Source organism: Acomys russatus, chromosome 26 (assembly GCF_903995435.1).
Source record: "Acomys russatus chromosome 26, mAcoRus1.1, whole genome shotgun sequence".
Taxonomy (NCBI): domain Eukaryota; kingdom Metazoa; phylum Chordata; class Mammalia; order Rodentia; family Muridae; genus Acomys; species Acomys russatus.
The window spans coordinates 30,855,004-30,879,841 of record NC_067162.1 but is presented as its reverse complement, the minus strand read 5'-3'; the positions used below and the strand labels follow the sequence as shown (position 1 = coordinate 30,879,841).

At 44.7% G+C, this 24,838-nt stretch overlaps 3 protein-coding genes across 7 annotated transcripts in view; 1 reads left to right on the top strand and 2 right to left on the bottom strand.

The window, feature by feature from the left end:
• Positions 1-444, bottom strand: part of Prmt7 (protein arginine methyltransferase 7) — a 42,988-nt gene extending 42,544 nt beyond the window's left edge. The window contains exon 1 of the mRNA XM_051169083.1: positions 305-444. Within this exon, the coding sequence (XP_051025040.1) occupies positions 305-399 (95 nt within the window). The 5' untranslated portion in view covers positions 400-444. The remainder of the gene's footprint in view (positions 1-304) is intronic.
• Positions 445-2,197: 1,753 nt separating this feature from the next.
• Positions 2,198-11,735, top strand: Slc7a6os (solute carrier family 7 member 6 opposite strand). The gene is made up of 5 exons (XM_051169080.1): positions 2,198-2,422; positions 2,523-2,789; positions 8,235-8,444; positions 10,189-10,309; positions 11,590-11,735. Exons 1-5 carry the CDS (start codon positions 2,231-2,233, stop codon positions 11,718-11,720), a joined length of 921 nt encoding a protein of 306 aa, XP_051025037.1. The 5' UTR covers positions 2,198-2,230; the 3' UTR covers positions 11,721-11,735.
• A 4,678-nt stretch (positions 11,736-16,413) lies between these two features.
• The window catches only part of Slc7a6 (solute carrier family 7 member 6), a 28,928-nt gene continuing 20,503 nt past the window's right edge, over positions 16,414-24,838 (bottom strand). For all 5 annotated transcript variants that reach the window (XM_051169071.1, XM_051169070.1, XM_051169073.1 and 2 more), the window contains 8 exons: positions 23,098-23,223; positions 20,956-21,100; positions 20,173-20,296; positions 19,839-19,942; positions 19,151-19,247; positions 18,160-18,309; positions 17,148-17,331; positions 16,414-16,684 (listed from right to left, as the gene is read on the bottom strand). In XM_051169071.1, coding sequence (XP_051025028.1) covers positions 16,590-16,684; positions 17,148-17,331; positions 18,160-18,309; positions 19,151-19,247; positions 19,839-19,942; positions 20,173-20,296; positions 20,956-21,100; positions 23,098-23,223 — 1,025 coding nt within the window. In that variant the 3' untranslated portion in view covers positions 16,414-16,589. The remainder of the gene's footprint in view (positions 16,685-17,147; positions 17,332-18,159; positions 18,310-19,150; positions 19,248-19,838; positions 19,943-20,172; positions 20,297-20,955; positions 21,101-23,097; positions 23,224-24,838) is intronic.

The following is a 24,838-nucleotide window of genomic DNA, read 5'->3' as shown; positions in this document are numbered from 1 at the left end:
ACCAGGAGAAATCTTGAAGCTTCTTGAACTTTGCCACTCTTACTGCATACAGTGAGTAACCAAACTCAAGCTCCTCCAAGCGGTTTTACCTCTCTCATCCCCTGCTTCTACTTTAGGATTACAGTAACCACCCACTGTCCTTTCTCTCCAGCCCACTTCACAAACTGCTGTCAGCAAGCATTCTGTTCTCCTATTCAACATCTCAACTGCTCATAAAAACAAGTCTCCAGAATCTTCCTCAAAACTTAACTAACGTCGATAAGCCCCACACACCTGCAGCCAACTGAGAAGCAGCCCATGTTACCTGGCAATTTCCTGGTGGTAATCATAGTGTTCATCCTCCTCCAGCCATTCCAGGGATCCTGTGGTTGGATTGGCACGACCACAGAAGACCTTCATGGTGCCAACTGGAGCTTCAGTGTCTGCGCAGAAAGGTGGCCTCGTCAATTTACTTCTTAGGAACAGATCTGGGTATCAGAAACCTAGTCAATTATAATGCCTATAGCGGAGGCAAGGAACGAGCAAAAAGAGGAAAAAAAAATCAAGAAACATACAAAAATGTCAAAGTCACTTAATTTTTTTAAAGATTTATTTATTATGTATAGAGTGTTCTGCCTGCATCTGGTGCGGGCCAGAAGAGGGCACCAGATCTCGTTATAGATGGTTATGAGCCACCATGTGGTTGCTGGGAATTGAACTCAGGACCTTCGGAAGAGCAGTCAGTGCTCTTAACCTCTGAGCCATCTCTCCAGCCCACTTAAAACGTTTTATTAACAAAGACACAATCTTCAATTTCAACTCTGGGGAGGCAGAGACACGTGGATCTCTGTTAAAGTACAGAGTCAGCATGGTTTACATAGCAAGTTCTAGGCCAGTAAGAACTACATAGTGGGCTGGGTGGTGGTGGCGCACCCCTTTAATCCCAGCACTAGGGAGGCAGAAGCAGGCGGATCTCTGTGAGTTAGAAGCCAGCCTGGTCTACAAAGCAAGTCCAGGATAGCCGAGACTACACAGAGAGATCCTGTTTCAAAAAAACTACAACAAAAGAACTACAGAGTGATGGTATGTCTCAGAAAAATATTAATCAGCATTTTAATATTTCTAGTAAGAGGGATTTCATCTTGTATACAGCATATACCATCAAACACTACAATAAAAGCCAGGTGTGGTAGCACATGTCTACAGTCTCAATGCTTAGGAAGCTGAGGCACAAGGCTCTGAAGTTTGATGGCAGCCAGAGCTACGCCATGAGACCCTGTCACAAAACAAGAACAAAACACAACACCGTGTTGGCGCACATCTTTGATTCTAACAGCAGAAAGGCAGAGGCAGCAGGACCTTTATGAGTTCCATGCCTGTCAGAGCTACACAATGAGATCTTAAGAAAAAGTAGAAGGGGGAAAATCCCATAGTAGATATAAACGGTGTCTGCAAATTTGACACTCTTCAGAAAGCATCTCACAAGTTTATCTGGGTCTAGCCCTCAGGTGGATGAAAAGTGAGACGGCTAGGCAAGCCAAGAAATGAGTTAACAGAAAGCAGCAAAAGCGTATATTAAACACGTTTATCTGTGAGGTCGGTAGGGTTTAACTGATAACACACTTAGAAATGCACTGGAGGCTATTCTAGTGTTCTCATCAAAGGCTTGTCTACGTACAGTGCACACATTTTCAGCACTTGTGAAAGCCTATCGGGAATCAGAGAACCGCTGAACGGCTGAAGGCTGGAGGGCCACACAACTGATGTCTGCCTTTGAGTGGCTGAAGCGAGGCTCCCGGCACCAGTAGTCTTACGCCCCACACCCTGCACTGTGCTCCGCCACAGTCGGAAAAAAAGGCAGTCACCCAAGCGGACTGCTGTCGAGGGGCTGACTGTCCGCCAGGGTGCTCGAACAACTCCACGTGGACTCTGGAAAAGTCCAGAAGTATCCCGGGAACCCGAACACACCCACGCCAGGGTCCTACGCCAGATCCCCTAATAATAAGGGTAGAAGGCTGGCTGCACTCAGGACTAACCACGACACTACCTCCCCAGCACGCCCAACAGGCTCACCCGCCGTGGGAAGCACTCCACTCAGCGCCAATGGCCGCGACCATTTTGCCTCACCCACCGCATGGGGGCGGGGCCTCATCGCGTCGGTGTGACGTCGCACGCGGCGCGGCCCTCTGCGGAACCGGAGCTGTCTCCCGTCCCACCCCGCGCCTTCCCACAGTACTCCGCGACTGCAGCTATGGAGGCCGGCAGGACTGCGGTGCTGCGCGTGAAGCGGAAGCGCGACGCGGAGCCAGCAGAGGCTCTCGTGCTGGCCTGTAAACGCCTCCGAAGCGGCGAGGTCGAGTCGTCTGATCAGGAGACGCCAGGGGATCAGGAGACAGCGGCGGAGAGTAATGTCTTCCAACTGGTTGCTACCGTGCGCTCCCAGGTATGAGACGGGCACGGACTCTGCATGGAAGGGAATCTTTGGATGTTGCCTGTGTACAAACAATTGCTGAGGCGGTCATCCTTTTCCTGTCGACCCTCAGGAGGAGCCAATCCAGCAGCTTGTGCGTGCTGCCCTGCGCCCGTCCCGGAGCAGCCAGCTGCGAATCCGCCGCGATCTTCGTGCCTCGGTTCGCGAGGTGCGTAAAGAAGGCCGCTACAGGATAGTCTCCAGCCACCGATCCTCGGGAACGTCTAGCAGTTTGGAACCCCAGTGTGTGTCAGAAGCTGCCGGGGACGCAGGCTTCCAGCTGTTGGACCTGGTCCACGAGGAAGGAGACCCAGAGGTGGCTGCCACAGACTGCTGCAAAGTGAGTACTCTGTCTCTGCTCTGCTCTCAAAGGCAGCAATTAAGAGACAGCATACGCTTTAAGCTTAAAGATGGATGGTCCAGTCTAAAGGATGGCTTCGTTTTATGTTTGATTTTTGCTTTGTATTTGTTTTGCTGAGATAAGTTTTTGCTGTGTAGCTTTGGTTGACAAAGTATAGGCCATGCAGGCGTCTGATGCGTAGAGGTCTTCCTGCTTCAGCAGCCCCAGAGCGGGGAAAACAGGCGAGTACCACCACACCCTTTATAATTGGTTTTCTTTCTTTTTTTGTCAGTTGGGTGTAGTGGTACACACCTTTGATCCCAACACTTGTAGATCAATGTGCAGGGTGATCTGAGTTCCAGGCCAACTAGGACTACATAGTGAGACCTTGTCTCAAAAAAAAAAAAAAGTTTAAGTATGGTTGCCCAGGCCTTTGATACTAGCACTCAGGCAGAAGTGGGTAGACGTCTGCATCTAAGGCTAGCCAGAGCTACACAGTGATACCTTGTATCTAAATAAATAAACAAAATTGATGTAGGCCTTTTTTTTTTTGGATTTTTTTTTTTTTTTTTTTTTTTTTTTTTTTTTTTTTTTTTTGAGACAGGCTTTCTCTGCGTAGGCTTGGCTTGGCTGTCCTGGGCTTGTTATGTAGCCTAGAACTCACAGAGATCCTCCTGCCTCGGCCTCCTGAATGCTGGGATTAAAGGAATGCACCACCATGCCTGGCTCGATGTAGGCCTTTTGAAAAGTAGATTTGGGCCTATTTAAAATGTATGCATTATTTAGAGGTTGTGTTAAACTCTTGTTGCTGTGACAAATGAGGTAGATACAGAGGATTGATTTTAGCTCACGATTTCTGAGGTTTTGGTGCATGGCTGGCCTGCTCAGTTGCTATGGGTCGGTATTGCAGGGGAATACTATAACAACAGGAGTATGTACCGGAGCTCTCACCCTATAGTGCCAGTAAGCAGGTAAATAAGAACGTTTAAAAAAAAATAAAAATTGCACACACCTTTAATCCCAGTGCTTGAGAGGCAGAAGCAGGCGAATCACTGTGAGTTTGAGGCCAGCCTGGTCTACCAAGTGACTCCAGGGTAGTCAAGGCTACACAGAGATACCCCGTCTCAAAAAAACAACAACAACAAAAAGAAAAGGGTTTTTTTTGTGTGTGCGTGTCTTCCTAATAATCATACTCCCAAGACTTAACCTAGATAAATAACTCAACAAAAGTAAACAGCTATGGCATTAATATCTACTTTGCTAAGTATTTGTTTGGGGCTTTGTTTTGCAGTGCCTAGGGACCAAACGTGGGGCAGGTGTTCTTCCATTGAGCTATGACCTTAATTCTGTATTTTCTTTAAATTATTTAATCTTCACAAATACCATTTTGCTTTTACTTTTTCAAAAATGTTTTTATTAGCAGCATTAGTCATTCAAAGTGATAGGTTTTTTCATTAGGACATTTATGTACATGTATACTGTCTTTGATCACATCATTCCTATACCCTTTCTGTACTCCTCACTCCTGCTGAACCCTGATTATTCTACTGTTATAACTGTGGTATTAATCTACTTGAGATTGCTTATAATAGTGTGGGTGAGTGTAGCTGTGTTATCTGGGCTTTTCTATACCTGCTTTTTTTTTTTTTTTTTTTTTTTTTTTTTTTTGAGACAGGGTCTCACTATGTAGACCAGGCTGGCCTTGAACTCACAGAGATCTGCCTACCTCTGCCTCAAGTACTGGGATTAAAGGCTTGTACGGCTACCCCTCCCTTTTTGTGTTTAATTTATAATGCCTAACCACATGGCTGCTTTCTAAAGAAGTAAATCACTTGATATGCAGGAAAGCTTAGAACAGTGCTTCTAGTGAGGTATGGTAAACACTCCTTAAAGTTAACTACTGATACTGGTGTGCCTGGAATGCTAGTAGCCACCCGCTGGCTTGTGTGCTTGCTAAAAGTTGTGTTGGTAATTAGACGTAACATAAACGGATGAAACGGGAGCTTCTTGCTGGATGTTGTGGTGCACACCTTTAATCCCAACACTCAGGGAGGCAGGTCTCTGTGAGTTTGAAGCCAGCTTGGCCTACAAAGTGAGTTCAGGACAGCAAAGGAAAGCTACACAGAGAAACCCTGTCTCGAAAAACCTGAACAAACGAACAAACAAAAAGAAAGAAAGATGGCCGGGCGTGGTGGCGCATGCCTTTAATCCCAGCACTCGGGAGGCAGAGGCAGGCGGATCGCTGTGAGTTCGAGGCCAGCCTGGTCTACAAAGTGAGTCCAGGATGGCCAAGGCTACACAGAGAAACCCTGTCTCGAAAAACCAAAAAAAAATAAAAAGAAAAAAAAGAAAAAGAAAGAAAGAAACTGGAGTTTCTTATGAGGTGGTCCATGAAAAGCAAGCATAGTACTTTGGAAAGAGCAGATAACCTTAATTTGTGGAAACATTGTTACCAAGCTCTTTAGACTGGTTGTTCTCAACCTTCCCAGTGCTCTGACCTGTTAAAACAGCACCTCTCGCAGTGGTGATCCCCAGCCATAAAATTATTTCACTGCTACTTCATAACTGTGGTTTTGCTACTGTTATGAGTCATAATGTAAATATCTGACATGCAGACTGCCCCCCTCCAAGGGGTCATGGGTTGAGAATGGCTGATTTAGAGTCAATAGTCTCTGCATTACATAGGTTACAGGTGACTAAGCTTTGTGTTATTGTGAGGAAACAAATCTAGTGATGGAGGTACCCACATGTGAGTTTGTTTTTCCCAGGAAACATACTTTGTACCTATAGTCAGTGGAAGAGAGCAAGTTCCTTCTCTTCCATTGGCTGATTGACATGCAGCCCTCAGAGGGTGTTAGGTCTTGGTGCTTTTCAGGGTGATCTGCTTTTTCAGTGGAATGACAGTGGTGAAGTTGGGTAAGGACTTGTTTTCTCCAAGGTTATCCCCATTTTTCAAATGCAGAAATGACATATTCATTGCAATACTGCTCATGATTACTTCAAGAAATAGGTGTACATGGGGCTGCAGAGATGGTTCTGCAGTTTACTTGCCATTTCATCATGAAGACCTGGCTTTGGTTCCCAGAACCCACATAAGCACCATAACACTGCCTGTTACTCCACTCAGTTCAAGTGGAATCAACACCTTAATAACCCAGAAGGTTGGCAACATGGGAAATCCTGTGTTTAACAATAGAAAGTGCTCTATGTAATATAACTGAAAATATGAGTAAGCATATATGCTGGCGGGATTGTTCAGCAAATAATTGTTGTTTTGGGTTATTTTGTTTTGTTTTTGAGACAGGGTCTCACTCTGATTTTCTTGGAACTACTATGTAGATTAGGCCAGCCTTAAACTCCAGATCTGCCTGCCTCTGCCAGTTGAGTACTGGGATGAAAGGTATATGCTACTATCCCCTGTTGAAAAATGCTCCCAGGTTTATGCTTGGTTTCTTTTGTAGCCCTACACCACCTCCTCAGGAAAAGTACATCCTTTAATTAAAATTGTCTTCTCTGTGACTCTAGGCTATAGCAAGTTGAGAATTTTTTGTTTTGCTTTGCTTTGCTTTGTTGACTTTCCAGACAAGGTTTCACTATGTAGCCTTGGCTGTTCTGGCCTCGCTTTTGTAGTCCAGGCTAGTCTCGAACTCACAGCAATAGGCCTGCCACAATTGTAATTTTTTTAAATTAATTTTTATACAAAGTATAGTGGTAGCCAGGCGGTGGTGGCGCATGCCTTGAATCCCAGCACTTGGGAGGCAGAGGCAGGTGGATCTCTGTGAGTTCGAGGCCAGCCTGGTCTACAAAGTGAGTCCAGGACAGCCAAGGCTACAAAGAGAAACCCTGTCTCGAAAAAACAAAAAACCATAGCAACCTAAAAGTAGACTAGGAGTTTAAGGATATAGATCATTGATAAAGCATTTTGTCTAGTTTACATAAGACCCTCAATTCAAATTGCAGCACTGGGGGGAAAAAATCACGTTACCCACAATTCAAAGGTAACTAGAGGGAATCTGGTTAATTTGAAGTCTTAGAAATATTTTTGGGTTTTTTTGTTTGTTTGTTTGTTTATTTGCTTGTTTGTTTGTTTCCCAAGACAGGGTTTCTCTGTGTAGCTCTGGCTGTCCTGAAACTCGATCTGTAGACCAGGCTGGCCTCAAATTCACAGAGATCTGCTTGCCTCCCAAGTGCTGGGATTAAGGAAGTATGCCACCACCACCACCATTTAGTCTTAGAAATTTAATAGCTACATAATTTCCTGATCTGGGTGGGACCTGTGAGGTTGAGCCAGAATTCTCCTTATAAAGAGCTTTGAGGGTGGGGTGGGTTCAATTCCCAGCACCCCCATGGCAGTTCATAACCATCTACAACTCAGATCTCAGGGGATCCAGCGCTCTCTTCTAATCTCTGAGAGGACCACACATACAAATGGTATGTATACATACATATAAACAAACCATTCATATACATTAAGCAAAAGGGGGAAAAAAGCCTTGAAGAGCAAAAACCAGTACAGAAACTTGTACCTCTAATTCCTTTGTGATTTCCTGAGTACCGGAAAATCCCTCTTGATTTGTATGTGAAAGCAGCATTCTCCCTGTGTGTGCTTTGGTCATGGAACATTCCTACTTTTGTATAGTAGCTGGTTTCAGCTAAGTAGCTTTCTGTGATGAACTTGATGAGAAGGACTATCTGTAGTATTTCCCTGGAGCTTTACATTGACCTGTGCTACCAGGGCCCTGTATGTAGACACTGGAAAATATCTTAACGTGGACTAGTTCTTTTCTGGGGCCTTTGTGTTTTCAATGAGCTCTTCTTTCTTTCTTTCTTTCTTTTTTTAATTTTATTTATTACCATGTATACAGTGCTTTGCCTGCAGGTATACCTGCAGGCCAGAAGAGGGCATCAGATCACATTACAGATAGTTGGGAGCCACCATGTGGTTGCTGGGAATTGAACTCAGGACCTCTGGAGGAGCAGTCAGTGCTCTTAACCTCTGAGCCATCTCTCCAGCCCGAGCTCTTCTTTCTAGCTTAGACTATAGGTTAGTCTTTTCTTTATTAAATGGAGTTTGGTCAGTTATGATGAGCCAAATGAAAGATTTCAATAGGTTTATCAGGAAACTTATGTGGGCCTATGGATCCCAAAGGAAGAACATAATAGCAAAGAGTACTCAAAGAAGACCTGTAGAAGCTGGTAGAAAGAAACAAGGAGTGTGTGAGGATATGAATCTTGAATACTGCCTGCAATCTCGGTATTTGGGAGGCAGGGACAGGCAGAGCTTTGGGAGTTCAAGGCCTCCCTGGTCACATAGCAAGTTCCCCACCAGCTAGGGCTATAGTGAAACCCTGTCTCCAAAACAAAACAGTAACAGGCCTTCGTTTATGCAATCCTTAGAAAAAATCCTTATCTGAGTCTTATCTCTGTCATCTGGTTTCTTTATAGACATCTGATCCAGACGTGATCCTCTGCAATTCCGTGGAGTTGATCCGTGAGCGGCTGACTGTATCTGAAGATGGATCACAAGTCGACCATCAGGAGGAGGCAAAGCACAAAGAGGACTACGTATATGACATTTACTACATGGAGATGGCCCCTCCGGGGTGGATTGACAACATCCTGTCTGTGCAGCCCTACAGCCAGGAATGGGAGCTGGTAAGGCAAGGGGTCCAAGACGGGAAGGGCAAGGAACAGGAAACTTTGACTTCCTGGACCCACTCTTTATTGGTTATTTGATTATTTTTAAAATTTACAATTAATTTTATTTAGTGTGTATACCATGGTGCTGTGTGGAAGTCAGAACAATTTGGGGTTTTTTCTATCATGTGGGTTCCTGGGATCAAACTTCTTAGGTCATCAGACTGCATTTTTTGTTGAGCTGGGGTCTCATAGTCCACTGAGCATCTCCCCTGAAGCAGGGTCTCTCACAGAATCCAGAGCTCGCCAATTCTAATCTAACTAGGTAGCTTACCCCAAGGATTCCTGTCTCTGACTCCCATGCGCTGGGATCTCAGACAGGCTCCCCAGCCCACCCAGCTTTTACGTGGGCTCTGAATATCTGCACTCTGGTGTCTCAGCCCGTACAAGTACTTGATCCACTTGGACCATCTTCTAGCCCCTTTTATTTTTGTGAAATGATATGCCTATGTAGTTTAGGTAGGCCTTGTACTTAGCATGTGGCCCAAGCTTTTAACTTGTGGCTATCTAAATTGCCTCAGCTTCCCCAATATTGGGGTTACAAGCATGTACCACCAAACCTGCCTATGAACTCCTCTCTTGATAAGTATTATTCTCGTTCTTGTTTTCACTTGCAAGAAAAATTCTATTCCAAATCCTTTCTGGAAACCCTGATTTAATTCAGCAAATATGTTGGAGTACCTACACTGAAAGCTTTGTTCATAATGAATCTTGAGACAATAAAACCAGACACTAACAATGAATAAGAACAAAGAACTTTATGGGTATTTTGCCTACATGAATATCTGCACATCCTTTGCATGCTAGTACCAAAAGAGGAGAGAAGAGTGGTAGATCTTCTAATCTCTTGAGTCATCTCTTCAGCCCCCAAAGAACAGAAAGATTCTAAATGTTATAAAAAGAGCCAGGCATACTGGTACACATCTTTAATCCCAGAGGCAGAGGCAGGTGGGTCTCTGTGAGAGCATCTTGATCTGCAATAACAAGCTCCAGGCCAGCCAGGGTTACATAGTAAGTCCCTGTCTCAAAAGAATACAGGAAAGGTAAAAAAAATCTCCTTAACTCCATTTTCTAAAAATGTTGAGAGGTTTGTTTTTAAATTTTTTGAAATATTTATGTATTTTATGTACATGAGTGCTCTGTCTTCTCATGAAGGGCTAGAAGAGGGCATCAGATTCCATTATAGATGGTTGTGAGCCACCATGTGGGTGCTGAGAATTGAATCAAGAACTCTAGAAAATCAGCTAGTGCTCTTAACCGCTGAGCCATCTCTCCAGCCCCCTTGTTTTTTAATTTATGTGTATGCATGAGTCTGTGTGTGTGCCTGAGTGGATGTGCATGTATCTGTGGGTGCCCACTTTAGATCACTAGGTGGTCTCTATCCCTCCTTTCCTATACCGCTCACCCTGAAGTTTTTGATCCTAACCTTTGGCGTTGCCTACGTCCCTCTCCCACCTGGCAGGCCTTCAGGAATTTGAAGATGGACGCCACTACCTTCTCTTTACAGTCATTCCCTTCTAATGGCATTGGGATGTGGTATCTGCAGCTAGAATCTTGAGGGGATCTTCCTAGCCTGAGTCAGACAACTCCTACTCTGCTGTTTTCACATGGTGCCTTTACTTGAATTTCCCCAATAGTTTCCAATAAGGAGCTTCACTTAGAGGTTTTGGACTTATACTCATGTTTATATTGAGATGCTCAGGTGAATGATGAACAACAACCAGAAGATGTTTATGAAGATGAAGATGATGAAAATAGTGAAAATAATTGGCGCAATGAGTACCCAGATGAAGAAAGCAATGATGAAGAGGGAGATTCCAGAGGTGGGTAGCAACCCAGATGAAGTGGGACTGATAGGAGTGAAGACTGAGGTACAGGTAGAATTGATGGTGGGTATGTTTGCATATGGCTGGCTTTCCCTCTCTTTATACGGGAACTGCTGGGGCTAAAGTATTAATGGGGTTGAAGAGATGGCTCGATGGCTAAGCACTTGTTGTTCTTGCAAAAGATAGGGGTTCTGTTCCTGGTACTGACATAGCAGCTCACAACCATCCTTAATTCCATTCAGTTCCAGGGGACCTGACTCCCTCTTCTGACTTCTGTGGGCACCAGGCATATATGTGCTCATGCATACATTTAGGAAAAACACTCATAAATACATTTTAAAAATAAGTAAGATAGCACATGCCTTTAATCTCAGCACTTGGGAGGCAGAGGCAGGTGGATATCTGAGTTCAAGGCCAACCTGGTCTACAAAGTTAAGTTCCAGAACTGCCAGAACTACACAAAGAAACCTTTTCTCAAAAAAAGTATTAAGCCGGGCGTGGTGGCTCACGCCTTTACTCCCAGCACTCGGGAGGCAGAGGCAGGCGGATCGCTGTGAGTTCGAGGCCAGCCTGGTCTACAAAGTGAGTCCAGGATGGCCAAGGCTACACAGAGAAACCCTGTCTCGAAAAACCAAAAAAAAAAAAAGTATTAATATATCAGGCAGCAAAGACTAACAACATGAATTGGATCCTCAGAATCCTCTATGGAAGGAAAACCAACTTCTGTAAGTTGTCAATGACTACCACACATGTATATTCAACACACACAAATAAAAAAAAAAATTTTTTTTTTTTTCAGACAAGTTTTTTCTGTGTAGCCCTTGCTGTCCTAGAATTTACTCTGTAGTTCAGGCTAGCCTTGAACTCAGAGACCACCTGGCTCTGCCTCCCAAATTCTGAGATTAAAGGTGTGTCCCATCATAGCCCCACCACAGCCCGGCCTAAATTTAAAGTGTTAACCTGTCATCCCAGTACTCACATGGCTGAGGTGGTAGAGCAGTGAGTTCTAGACAAACCTTGAAAGAAAGTAGGGATGGAGAGATGACAAAAAGCTCTGCCTCCTGAATGTTTGGCTGACAAGCCTAATGACAACAGGTTTGATCATCCCCAGCACCCACATAATGTAAGGAAAGAGCTAACTCCTGGAAATTGTCTTCTGACCTCCACACATGCATCCCTTACCCCCAACAAAATTAATAAGTTTAAGTTCTTTATCATAAATTTTCTTTATGATCAAGTATTTTATAATAGAGAATAAAATCTTTATTTCCTCATAGACTCTGATGACTACAACAGCCTCAGTGAGGAGGAAAGAGGCGGCGGCAGGCGATTGGTGTGGAATAAATACCCCTTGGATGTTCAGAGGGAATTTGGCTATGACAGCCCCCATGATCTGGATTCAGACTGATGGTCTGCTGGTATTCATGAGATTCTTCCACAGGCCCTTGACACAGAGTCAGCTTAGGATTCCTAACTGTACACGTGGGAAGAAAAACTGTACGCCAGCACAGTGAAGACTTCTACTTATAAGATAAGTGAAGCCAAGCATGCTGGCTCATGCCTCTAATAGTCCAACATTAGAGAGTCTGGGAGCCAAGAAGAGCACTGAAAATGCAATACACAATATATTCTAGGCCAGCCTGGACAAAAGCATAATATTCTGGTTTTTTGTTTTTTTTTTTTAAGAAGTGGTCTTACAGTCTGGAAAATAAATGATGTGAAACCTCGAGCCCAGGTAGAAGGAGGGAAATGGCCTCCAGTGGAGCTTATTCCCTTTGATAGAGATCAGATCTGCAAGGACAACAGTGGCTCCTCTGCTGAGTTTTGTGTGCTGCCCATGCCCCACCCCTTGGACTCTAATAATGGTTGTAAAGACTGTTCTCATCTTTTGGCAATGGTGCCAAGGAACAGCCTGTATGAATATAATATTCTTTAATAAAGACTTTTACATGGAAGCAAGCAAGTTTTTTGTTTGTTTGTTTTGGTTTTGGTTTTTTGAGACAGGGTTTCTCTGTGTAGCCTTGGCTGTCCTGGACTCACTTTGTAGACCAGGCTGGCCTCGGCAAGTAGTTATTTTAAAGCCTTTTAAATTTGATTATTATAGTTGTTCTCCCCACAGAAAAGGGAAAGGGTAGTGAGAGACATTTCAGAATTAATTTTATACACTTTGGGCTATGTTGGGCTGTGTTAACTGTTTACAGCTCTCACTAAAGACAAATTAACAGTTATATCCCTCAGGACACAGTTCAGGATTGCCAAAATCTATCATATATTCAAGTCCCTTACATAAAATGACACAGTATTTGCCACATAGTGTATGCCCATCTTCAGATTCTAAAAATATAATGTAAACAATACCTAAACTGTACCATTGTTCTTTGAGGAATGACAAAATCTGTACAAGTCTATACAAAAACACTGCTCCCCTCTTCCCCCCATTCCTTCGAGACAAGTTTTCTGTAGCCCTGGCTGTCCTGGACTCCCTTTGTAGACCAGGCTGACCTGGAATTCAGAGATCCGCCTGCCTCTGCACAAACATACAGTGCTGGGATCACAGGCCCCATATTAAATTCATAGATGCAAGGTTCACATTACATGGAAGACCCAATGGGATACTTCAGCGAGGTGGTACACACCTTTAATCCCAGCGCTCGGGAGGCAGACACAGGCAGATCTCTGAGTTCGAGGCCAGCCTGGTCTACAAAAGGAGTCCAGGGCAGCCGGGGCTTATTACACAGAAAAACCCTGTCTCAACCCAGCCCCTCAAAAAAAAACCATTCCCCCTACTCATCTTCTAAATTTCAGCTGACTTACCCCTAGATGTAGCCATTGTGCAGTAGAACTTCCCACAGCATGCATGTATGTGTGTATGTATGTGTGTACTCTGCAATTCTGTGGCTGTTGAGCACTTGAATTATTGACTAGTGCAACTGAGAAACCTCAGGGATTTTTGTTTTGAGAGGGTGAGTGAGACAGTCTCTGTGTGCCCCTGGCTGTCTTGGAATTTGAACTAGAAGAGACCCACCCACCTCTGCCTCCCTAGCACTGGAATTAAAGGAGTGGGCCACTGTAGCCAGCAGCGAGAGGGTCGCAACTGTAAGTTGCAGTCTTGCCTTAGTCTTCTAGGTGCTAGCATAACATATGCAAGCTATCAAATTGCTTGGATTTTTCCCTTTAGCTTATCTATATGTGGCTAGTAGTTACTGTAGTAGACACTGTAGGTGTAGGGAAATAACAGAACATTTGAGTAGCAAATGCCATCTTGTCCTGTAATAGCTGATCCATGGGAAAGTGAATTGCACAGATGCCTTCTTCCCAGCGCCTCTCTATGCCTCTACTCATTCTTTCACTTTGTCTATTTGATAAGCCCTTACCTAATTTGTGTACTGAAGTAGTTATTGCTACGAATCCAATAAGCAAAACTATTTCAGTGACTCTATACTCAGTATCAACAAAGAAACAATTCAGTATTTCGAATAAAAACCAGCAGTGTTGTATCTAACACCAATCTTGATCTGTAGGCATACAAGCAGGACTAAAATCCTATTTGCCACTGCAGTGTGCTCATTGGTACATATGTGCTCATTAAGTTATGAGCTCATTAAAGGGCCGACAACTTCACAGACTCTACCTACTCCAAAAGGGAACAAACTGTACCACTGTGAATAGGATTAGCACACCAGGAGGTGGATTCAAAGAGACAAAGACTTTGTAGGAAGAATTCCACTGTGAAGCTGAAGTGCTGTAGGAAGTCTGGTGGCTTTCCCACGGATAGGGTTTCTGCCAGGAACTGTGTTCAGCTCATAAGGAAAAAACACTGTCTAGTAAAATAAGGAGGCTAACATGGCTCACTAAGAACACCTTAACTGAGGTCCCTGCTTCTCCCAGAGTCCACTGGAGGGCAGCAAATTCCTGGGATTAGCTAATTAAGAAGCAAACTCCGCTAAAAGCACTACACTTAAAAGGTTAGCTCTATCAGGGCCTTGGAATGGGTACCAACTTGGCTCAGACAGGAATCATGTTTGTATGGTTTAGGCAAGTCAGTCTTTGCATAAAACACCTTAATAGACAGGAATTTACAAATTCCCCAACACATGATAAGTGAGAAGGTCACCTGAAAGCTCTCACAGATGTTTGTCCGGAACCAAAGGCAATTGTGGTCACACTCCCCTAAGTCTTTATTGAGCAAGCAGATATCCAAGATTACTCCTGTGCATTTTGGGCCAGTTTGGTAAGTGAAAAGAATCAGAAGGGGAGATTGTCTCAGTTATCTGTATTGTTCACAAATTCCAAAACTTAAAGATGGAATGTCCATGGGGATGCCAAGACAGAAGGTTCTTCTGTGTCCAAGATGACAGTGTCTAAGGGCATCCCGAGATAGTTGAACATTCCAACGGAGACATACGGCTCACAAAGGTCCAAGCCAGTTGTTTTGGCCTCAACGAGAAGCCTAGCCTGATCACCAGAATTAGCTGTTCCCACCCTTTTCCAGGATCCCACAGTCTTCATCAATCTTCACAGGGGAGAAAACAGCAGGTGCACAAGTACCAAGCACTTCCTAGGACTTCAATTTCACCAGCCGTTGGACAAGAGAAGATAAGCAGGTGTACTGTCCCATGATGCTTCGGAGTGTGAACAAAGCCTGGTGTCCATGTGGTTTTCAGAAAGTTAATGACTACTTCGAACACCTGAGCGGGACTTGCATGAGTCTATGCACAGCAAACCCTCACACAGGCCCTTGAAGAGAACAAGCTATTTGATGACTTGAATCCATGAGATGTTCTCTAGGTCCACTGACTTCTGATAGATCAGGTGATCTACCTGAATTCCAGAACATTCCAGGCCTCTTACAGTTCATAGCAGATATCCAAAATTTCACTATCAACTAGAACTAAGACCTAAGGTCTTAATAAAACAAAGGATTATCCTTCAAAACAGCAGAATTACCAGACTTCTGACTCATGAACTTGCTCATCTCTCCTTGCTTCATCCGAGCCAAGTGATAGTTAACATGTGACTTATCTACATATTAAAGTGTAACAGGTACATGATGATCTTGTTATATAGCCCAGAACGGCTACCTGGAACTCACTATGTAGCCTAAGCTAGCCTCACATTCAAACTCCTCCTGCCTCACTGCCACGTGTTCAGATTACAGGTGTGCCCAGCTAAGGGTTTTTTTTTTTTTTCAAACATAATTCATTTATTGCATCCTGTAGACAAATGATCACTAATGGTTTGCTACAACTGGTGTCCTGGGTTAAATATCAATAAATAATGAAATACACAGATTGGTTTTTGGTGACAATAGTGGCTTGTCCAGGTAGTAGCAAAGATGCTCCATTCAGCTGGAGTAGTGAGGTTTTCTCTCAGCCCTTGTTTCAAGGGCTCCACAGCACCATGGATTCAGCTAGGAAGGGCGCAATCAGGAGGCCAAGACAAATTCTTTTTTGAGCTAGAAGCTCACCCCATTGCCTAAGGATTCTGACCATACTGTTAATATGATCTGAGCAAAGTCAATCAGACAGTCAGCACCTCCTTAGAGATGGGTAGTCTGTACACAACGAGATCCCAAAGATACCCCAACATTCGGACCCACAAATGAGAAGTCCTCAACAGGAGAACTTTCATGCCTAGACCCAGAAAAGTCTTCCATCAAGCTTGTTTGCTTGAACGTGAAGTTCCAGAGCAAGGAGTGATGTTCCTCTTGGGGAATTCAGGAAAAGAGGTACACATTGATCCCTTGTCAGTTAAAGAAAGCGTTGCTGCTCATGATACCCAACCAACAAAAAACAAAACAAACAAACAAAACCAACAACAACAAAAAACAAAAACCCCACAACGCTCTCCCAGGAAGAAATTTCAGCATTTCAGACCTCTAAAAATCAAGCAGCTGGTCTTGGTCAGAGAAAAACTCCCCATGAAGGAGACCACTGTAGACTCCTGGTTTAAACTGCAAATAGCTGTGAATCATCTTCCATAACCGTCAACTTAACATCCCTTCTTTGCCCACTACAACTTACCAACAGGGCCGCACCTAACCACCTGAAATAAAACTAAGTCATTAGTGCCCCGCCCCCACTCCCCCCACTGAAGTCCCCACCTTCAGGCTGGCCTGATCAGTGTCTGCCCATAGCTTACCAATGAGAAAGCTGGCCCTGAGCCCCTTTACAGAATGTGGGCCAACAAGCTCCTTTAATTCAGAAGAGTTAAGTAACTGGTCTTTGGTGGCTGTGGTCACAGCCTTCTGGGCTTCAGGGAATGTCATCGCTGGCTTCTAGTCAGTTTTCCTCTCAACATTTTTCTCTTCAGCTACATCTAGCTCAGTCAAGACGCAAAAGCAAAGCTTCTGGGTTACTCTGGTGACAGTAGCTAAACGAAAATAAGAAGTATGGGATTTAGCAAATATACTTTACTACAGTTTCCATCTGAATACCAGAAGGCTGAAAGCTTATCTAGGACTCCTTCCCACCTGTCCCTTAGGCACAGCACACCTGGCCTTTACAACCAACAACCCTCTCTATTCCACACCCAGCCTTTTCTTCTCAGGTGTAATCCTAGCCGTAATCCTAACACTTGAAAGGTAAAGGCAGGAGGATGAGGAGCTCAGGGTCATCTTCAGCTACATAGTGAGCTCAAGGCTAGCCTGGATTACACAAAACACCACAAACCCAACAACATCAAAACCCAGATAGTGCTTTAGCCCTAGAATGGAACACACACACACACGAAATGATGATGGTCAGGCAGGTTTTATCCTGGAAGAGTTGGTAGTCTGCAGGCACCTGAGCATAAGCACTCATCCAGTGAACAGTAGGGGCAAAGAGACACTCACCCAGAGCATTTCTAATAAAGAGTGGCCTCCGGGACTCTGGCAGGTAAACACCCATGAAGTAGATAGGGACCCCGGAGAGGGCAATCCCAATGCCAATAAGGGAGTTGATGGTATCACTGAAGAGGGGTACGGCCACCAGAAACAAGGAGCATGTGCAGAACACGATGGGGAAAAAGAGGCTCAGCTGAAACAGAGGTAAGTGAGATTTAGTAGGGGGGGATGAAAGAACACAGCTGATCAAATGGCACTTTAAGAGGAAACCCAGGGCTGGAGAGATGATGGCTCAGTGGTTAAGATTGTCCTGTCTGCCGGGTACGGTGATACACGCCTTTAATCCCAGCACTTGGGAGGCGGAGGTAGAGGCAGACGGATCGCTGTGAGTTTGAGGCCAGGCTGGTCTACAAAGTGAGTCTAGGACAACCAAGGCTACACAGAAAAACCCTGTCTAAAAAAAAAAAGTATACTGTCTGCTCTTTCAGAGGACCCAGGTTTAATTCCCAGCACCCACATGGCAGCTCACAACTGTCTGTAACTCCAAGAGCTGACACTCTTACACAGACATACATGCAGGCTAAACACCAATGCACATAAAATGAATAAGTCTTTTTTAAAAAGGATTTATTTATTATTATGTATACAATACTCTGCCTGCATATACACCTGGATGCCAGAAGAGGGCACCAGATCTCATTACAGATGGTTATGAGGTACCATGTGGTTGCTGGGAGTTGAACTCAGGACCTTTGGAAGAACAGACAGTGCTCTTAACCTCTGAGCCATCTCACCAGCCCACAATAAATTTGAGAGAGAGAAAGAGAGAGAGAGAGAGAGAGAGAGAGAGAGAGAGAGAGAGAGAGAGAGAGAGAGAGAGAGAGAGAGAGAGACTCATTCTGCTATTATGCACAAGCTGTGCACACGGAGCCTTCTTTGGCTACATAGTTAAGTTTCAAGCTAATCTGGACTACATGAGGCCCAAACTTTTAAAAAGAAAAAGAAAAAAGGACATGCTGACCTTGAGAGGTCGAGGCCAGTCAGGTTCTTTCCAGCGAAGATAGAGCTGTCCCACAACAGACAAGCCCACAAAGAACCAGTAGCTGAAGCTGAAGTAGTTGATGAGCAGGAAAACATCCTTCACAACGAGGTAGATAAGTGTCATGGTGCACTGTGGGGTGGGTGGTGGAGAAGAGCGAGTATCGTTACTTTCAGCCGTACAAAGAGACTCCACCGTGCAGCAGTCTGTCAGATCTGAAACAGCTTCACCACACTAGCTCTGATTTTCAGGGGCTTTCCATTACCCACATTAGCCTCTACCTAAACTCAGTGCTCCCCTTGTTGCACACACTGTAGTTAACAAGGTAGATTCTTTTTCCTTTCTGATGCAGAATGGGAGGCCCTTAACACACCAAGCATAATGGGAATTACATGTTGACCTAGAGTTCTTTAGGCCTAGGGCCCAACTACCTGGGAAACAAACGGAAGAAATGCCTCCAGAGCCGGCAGAGTGACCTGGAGTGTTTGAAAAGGAATCGGCCAAAATGGGTCCATACCCACTCTGAGAGAGGGATAACTACTTGTCTCTCCTAGGAAAGAATCGTAGGGGATAGGTTTCAGGGACTAGCTTTCTAAGACAAGGTTAGACTTGCTTAAACTTTAAAAACAGAAAAATTTTCTCACCTGTCTTTTTACCCTGACCTATCAACACAGGACTTTTAAAAAAGAAGAAAAAATCCCTTCCAACCAATACAAGGGAAGAAGATCTAAAGCTACAGGTCTTCTTGAGCTTTCTTTTGTTATGTAAAAAAGCCTTGTCTGGGGCAGAGGGCTAGGAGTGTGGGACAGCGGTTGAACGCCTTCCTAATGTAATAGGGCCCTGGGTTTCATCCCAAACGCTACAGAAAAGATAATGAACTGTGCTTCAAATCTTGGAGCAAAACCCAAAGTGTAGTGTAAATCAGGACTCCTCCACATCCTGCCCCAGCCCACACTCTCCCAGCAGAGCTTACATTGAACAATAAAGCAGGCACAGGTGTAAAGCGCTCAATGTGGATCATGGACAGAAGGTTCGGGAGGTGGCCCTCACGAGAGCCCACAAAAAACAACCTGCAAAGGTATGAAATGTGTCACAGCCTTTTATTCAGTCATGCTCCTCAGACAAACTAAGCTCAGAGCCCCAGAAAAAAAAACAGGGGACAGCCTCATAGGCTCCACATACACCCAGATCATTACGCATACTACCCACTGCTAATTACTAGCACCTCACTACTACCCACCATTATGCCTTAACCATTCCAGGCCCCCAGAAATGAAATTTGTTATCACCTACCAACACTCCCACTTCTGAACTAGACCTCTCCAACACTCCACAGATGCTATGCGTTTCCACAATCTAATGGCACCCCCACCCTGTGCCACCAGGTGTATCACTATTCTGCTACCGTACAAATTTATAACTACCACAATGGACTTGTTTTTAAAGACAAGGTCTCCTATGAAGGGCTAGTTAGATCCTCCTGTTTCAGCTGGGATTGCTCAGCCCGTCTTTTAAAAGCCACCACAGGGGTTGGAGGGAGAGGTCAGCAGTTAAGAGCGTGTGCTACTCTTGCACAGGTGCCCCTGCAACTAGAGTCACAAATGATGGTGAGCTGACATGTGGGTGCTAAAAACAGTCTAGTATCAGAAAAGCCAAAGTACCTTGATGAAGCAAAGATGGATGCATTTAGGCCCCCAAAGCAGGACAGAGCAACAGCAATGGGGATGGTCCAGCTGAACATGCCAAATGTCTGGTCAGCAAATGTCTGAAGGCAGAGCAAAGAAGAGATACTAAATACAGAACAGAGTTTTGTAACCTTCCTATATCTACGATCTCTGAGCAAAGGCAGTCACCCTCTGCCCTATCTAGACCCATCCCTCACACTGTAGAGCTAGAGCAGCTACAGGAAAAGACTGGACCATTCAGGGGCTAAGCACCACGTGACCCTCATAAGATGAGAACCGTGCGTAAACAAGGACCCCCCAGAAGACTCACCACGGCCACGGCATCACTCTCATGGACATCCTGAATGTTCAGCACTGTGTAATAGGCCACGTTTGTCAGGATGTAGATGAGTGTCACGATTGGCATAGAAATCCCAATGGCCAGGGGCAAATTTCTGTCAGGACAAGTGAAATAAGGCTACCTAGGACCAACCTCCCCTAAGAATGAGAATTCATCCAGCACCCACTGGAATTTTCTAACACTTGACAGTTCACTGCCTGCCAGGTCTTTGAGATGGGCTCCTCTTCCCCATGTGCCCTAGGGTGGGGATGCTTCCCATGTTCCTGGGCATTTTCCACTGCAAAGTAGAGCACTTTCCCCGAGAAGGGGCTCAAATTACTCTATGCTACCACATTAGGTCCAATCAGCCACACGTGGCTTTATAACCTTCTTGCATGTGTGGTCTCAGAATAAATGCAAGGAGCCTCTGGGAACTAGAGCCTAGGCTGGGGGCCAGGTCAGGCAGAAACAGTCTCAGCACCACAGGGAAGATTCCTGTCACCTCAGCCCTAGCTGGGTCTGCTGCTGCCCATGAAAGACCTCTCCTCTAGGAAGGACCCTGGGTGCTCTCCAATGGAACGTGAGGGTGACAGCCAAGGGCTTTGCCACATCCACTTACTCCCATCCTAGCCCCCGACCCCTCCTAACTGGAGAAGGGGAGCAGGGAGAAGAAGAGGGAGTGAGAGGCAGAGGGAGGAGGTGTGGGGAAAGGACAACTGTGCCCACCATCAGCAGGAGTTCCAGTCAAGATGGTGGGTGTGATCTCGCCTTTACCTTTCTGGGTTTTTGATTTCTTCTGTTACAAAATTAAGGGTGTCCCAACCTGAGTAAGAGAAGAGGGCAGAGTACAGGGCAAGAGAGAGGTTTCCCACACTCCACGAGGAACCCTTAAAGGCGTCCTGAAAGTGCTCAGTGTGTCCTGTGGTGCAAAGGTGGGTGGGAGACCAGGTAAAAGGAAGAGAAGGGAGGAGGAGAGATGAAAGGAATATGGAGAAGATAAAGGATACAAAGATGAAACAAAAGAGAAGGGGGAAAAAGGGCAGGGGAAGAAAAAACAAAAAACAAAAAAAAATCATTTAATACCAAAGTACAACAACCACAAAGTCCCTGAGCTTCACCACCCCACCTATCCCCCAGGTTACGCTTTCCTTAGTAAAACTAGCTGATCAAGAAAACAAAACCATGCCTGGCTGCACTCTGAAGGAACTTCTTCCAAAGCCCTGACGAGTTTCCATTTACTGTGAGTGACCTCAGTTTTTCTTCCTATTTTAATGTCACTAGTCATTTCACACAAGTAATTCCTACTGACAATCAGACCTTCTAGCCGAAGGCCTTGGCTCAGATCACTGTACAGTTTAGACTCTATTTGTATTATATTTTTCATCACTCTATTTTCATGATTGTCTGGGGCAGGAAACCTGGAACTATAGAGTAGCTGAAGTTTTATCTCTTAATGGGCCAACCCCACCCTTCAGAGCACCAACCCAAGCCAAAGCAATAGTCACCCTCCCTGGAGGCCTCTGAAAACCGCAGATTGAAAGCCTACCTAGCTGCTCAGGACAGACATCCAGACAGCACTGTATTTTTAACAAGAGTCAGCCTTCTAAGGTACTTGTCATCACCCACTGCAGAAAGCTTAGACTTAGAGGTAGAAATAAGGCTCTGTGGCCAACCACCTGTAAGTAACTCCAGCTCCAGGGAGACCTAAAATCCTCTTCTGGCCTCCACAGAACCCACACACATGTGGCATATTCATATAGACACACACAAATAAAAGAAAGTTTACACCCAGATATCAATGTGGCAAAAAAGTACAGGTGTGCGGCAAGAGCTTCCAGCAGTATCGGTCACTGCACACAGCAGTGGTTCTCTAAGGTACACGTTTTGCAGGAAAAATTACTCAATAGCCCAAATTTAAGGTGCTCCTGAGACTCCAAGTACATCTAGATGCCTGGCTGTAGTTTAATTTTCAACTTCAAACCAATAGCTCTGAGATGATGGGCTTAGCTCCCTAGGTGACGGATAACACGGAACTGGCTGTTAAACAAGGAAGATACCCTTTGCTAAAAACCTTCCAGGATATCCTGGGAAGCCCATTAGCTTCAGTCTGCTCTGTCACCAAAACGAAAAGCTTTCAAGAGCCAATATGTAGCTGAACATGTTGGTACACACCATTAGTCCCAGCACATGGAAAGCTGCAGCAAGAGAATCAAATATTCAAGATGATTGGGCTATGTGGTAAATTACAGGTCAGGCCAAAATATAATTCAAGAGATTATAAAATTTTTTTTTAATTTAAAAATATTTTAAAAGGACAAGCGGTGGTGATATATGCCTTTAATCCCAGCACTTGGGAGGCAGAGGCAGGTGAATCTCTGTGAATTCAAAGCCAGTTTGCTCTACAGAGAGTTCCAGGACAGCCAAGGCCACACAGAGAAACCCTGCCTCACAAAAAAAAAAAAAAAAAAAAAAAAAAAAAAAAAGAAGAAGAAGAAAAAAAAAAAAAAAAAAAGACTAAGGTTCCATCCCTAGCACAAGAAAAAAAAAGGGGGGAGGGAGTCAAGTTCCCCACTCACTAGTTGGTAATTACAGACTACAACCAGGAGCCAGTACTCTATATCCCTAGGTGACCTATGAACGACCCACTCCAAGTTTCAAGAACTCCTAGGACCTTTGCTAGCTTTCCGCAATGCTCTGTATTTCCACAGAAGCCCTGAGGAGAGCCTGCCTTTCACATGTCCAGTTGGCCAAGCCAGACTTGCTGACAAAGCCCAGGAAGAGATTCGTTCACTGATAACACTCTAGAACATACTCAAAGTGTGTTGAGATGAAGCTAGCTGAGTCCCATATCCTCCTCAGGGAGCCAAAGAGGCTTCAGGAGACATTTACCCTTCTTCCCACCTCAGCCCCTCTTACCCTGGCACAGTTTAACAAGGCCCATGACAATGATGGCAATGAGTGCCAGGACCTTGGCATACGTGAATGTGTCTTGTACTCGTGTGCCCCACTTGACATAGGCACAGTTCACAAATGTCAGCAGACCTAGAAGGAAAACCATAGTATCACTGGCAGGCTTGAGCTGAGCACACAAAACCCCAACCTCTCTATAGAAAGCATTCTTCTGCCCTTCCTGCCTAAGTTATATGAACAATGGACCAGTGAGGACTGAAACAGGTAAACAGAAGGAGCAGCACACAGGACGAATTCATACTGTATCCAAAGATAATAGGGCATGCATAAACACACATATGCTTTAAACTGCCAGAACCAATCTGGAAATGTTCCTTAGCACCAAGAATGGCTGGCCTCACTTCACCCACTCTTCCTCGACCAGACTCCCAAGGTGTCAAATGATGAGAGACACAAGACCTGTCTATGGTCACACCACACAGTAGAGACAAAAAGGACCCATTAACAAATTAGATAAATCTAAATAGTGATAACTGATCAGAACAGTAGGGTCAAAAAGGATCCATTAACAAACGAAGTAAATGTGAATACTGACAAACGATCACCAAATAGGGTGTGTGTGTGTGTGTGTGTGTGTGTGTGTGTGTGTGTGTGTTGACATTTTCACAGGCATCCTTCACTATCAGTTCTCACAAACCCCCAAATATAGACGTCTAGTCCCCATCTTATACATGAGGAAACTAAGGCTGAGAGAGACTGTCATTTCCAAGGTTGAATTCCCAAGTCCAAATGATCTCCCCAACCCATTCCAATACAAACGTGCTAATTCTAAGTGAATATGGTGGAGAATGGGCCTTCCTGAGAGCATCTCAGGCTCATGTCATCCTTGCTACCTTTGAGATACATATTCATGGGCCTTAATAACATCTTAGCCCGGTCAATTACTGACAGTTGTGAACTGCTACCTGATTGAGGCTTAACCCACAGACAAAACTCTACTCCTAAAAAACAAGGACAATTTGACCTAGGGGAGAACATGGAAGCAATTATCCGAGGGCTTCTACAGCAAAAAGGGGCGCAGTGACACCTCTAAGTTAACAGCCAGGTCCCTGGGGCAACTGTCAGAAAAATGGACCTTTCTCCTCTTAAAAGATCAGTGTCCAAGACCAGCTGTGACAATGACATGTGACAGAATAGCCTGGTGTTTCAAGAGCTTCACTTAATATGCTGCCAAATAGGGCTGGAGAGTTGGCTCAGCAGTTAAGAGCACTGGCTGATCTTCCAGAGAACAGGGGTTCAATTCCCACCACCCACATTGTAACCCACAACTACCTACCTGTAACTCTAGTTCCAAGAGAACTGATGCCCTTTGCTGACCTCTACGGTAACCAGACACACATATACTAGCAAACACTCATAGACATAAAATAAAAATAAATATTTCAAAAATATGCTTCCAGGGCTGGAGAGATGGCTCAGTGGTTAAGAGCACTGTCTGCTCTTCCAGAGGTCCTGAGTTCAATTCCCAGCAACCACATGGTGGCTCACAACCATCTATAATGTGATCTGATGCCCTCTTCTGCCTGCAGATGTGCATGCAGGCAGAGCACTGTATACATAGTAATAATAAATAAATCTTTTAAAAAAAATAGGCTTCCAAATAAATAGTACAGGTGCTTACCAGTCAATCATATAAAGTGGGGACACATAACAAAGTAATTATATGGGGTTAGGAATGCAGTGGTTA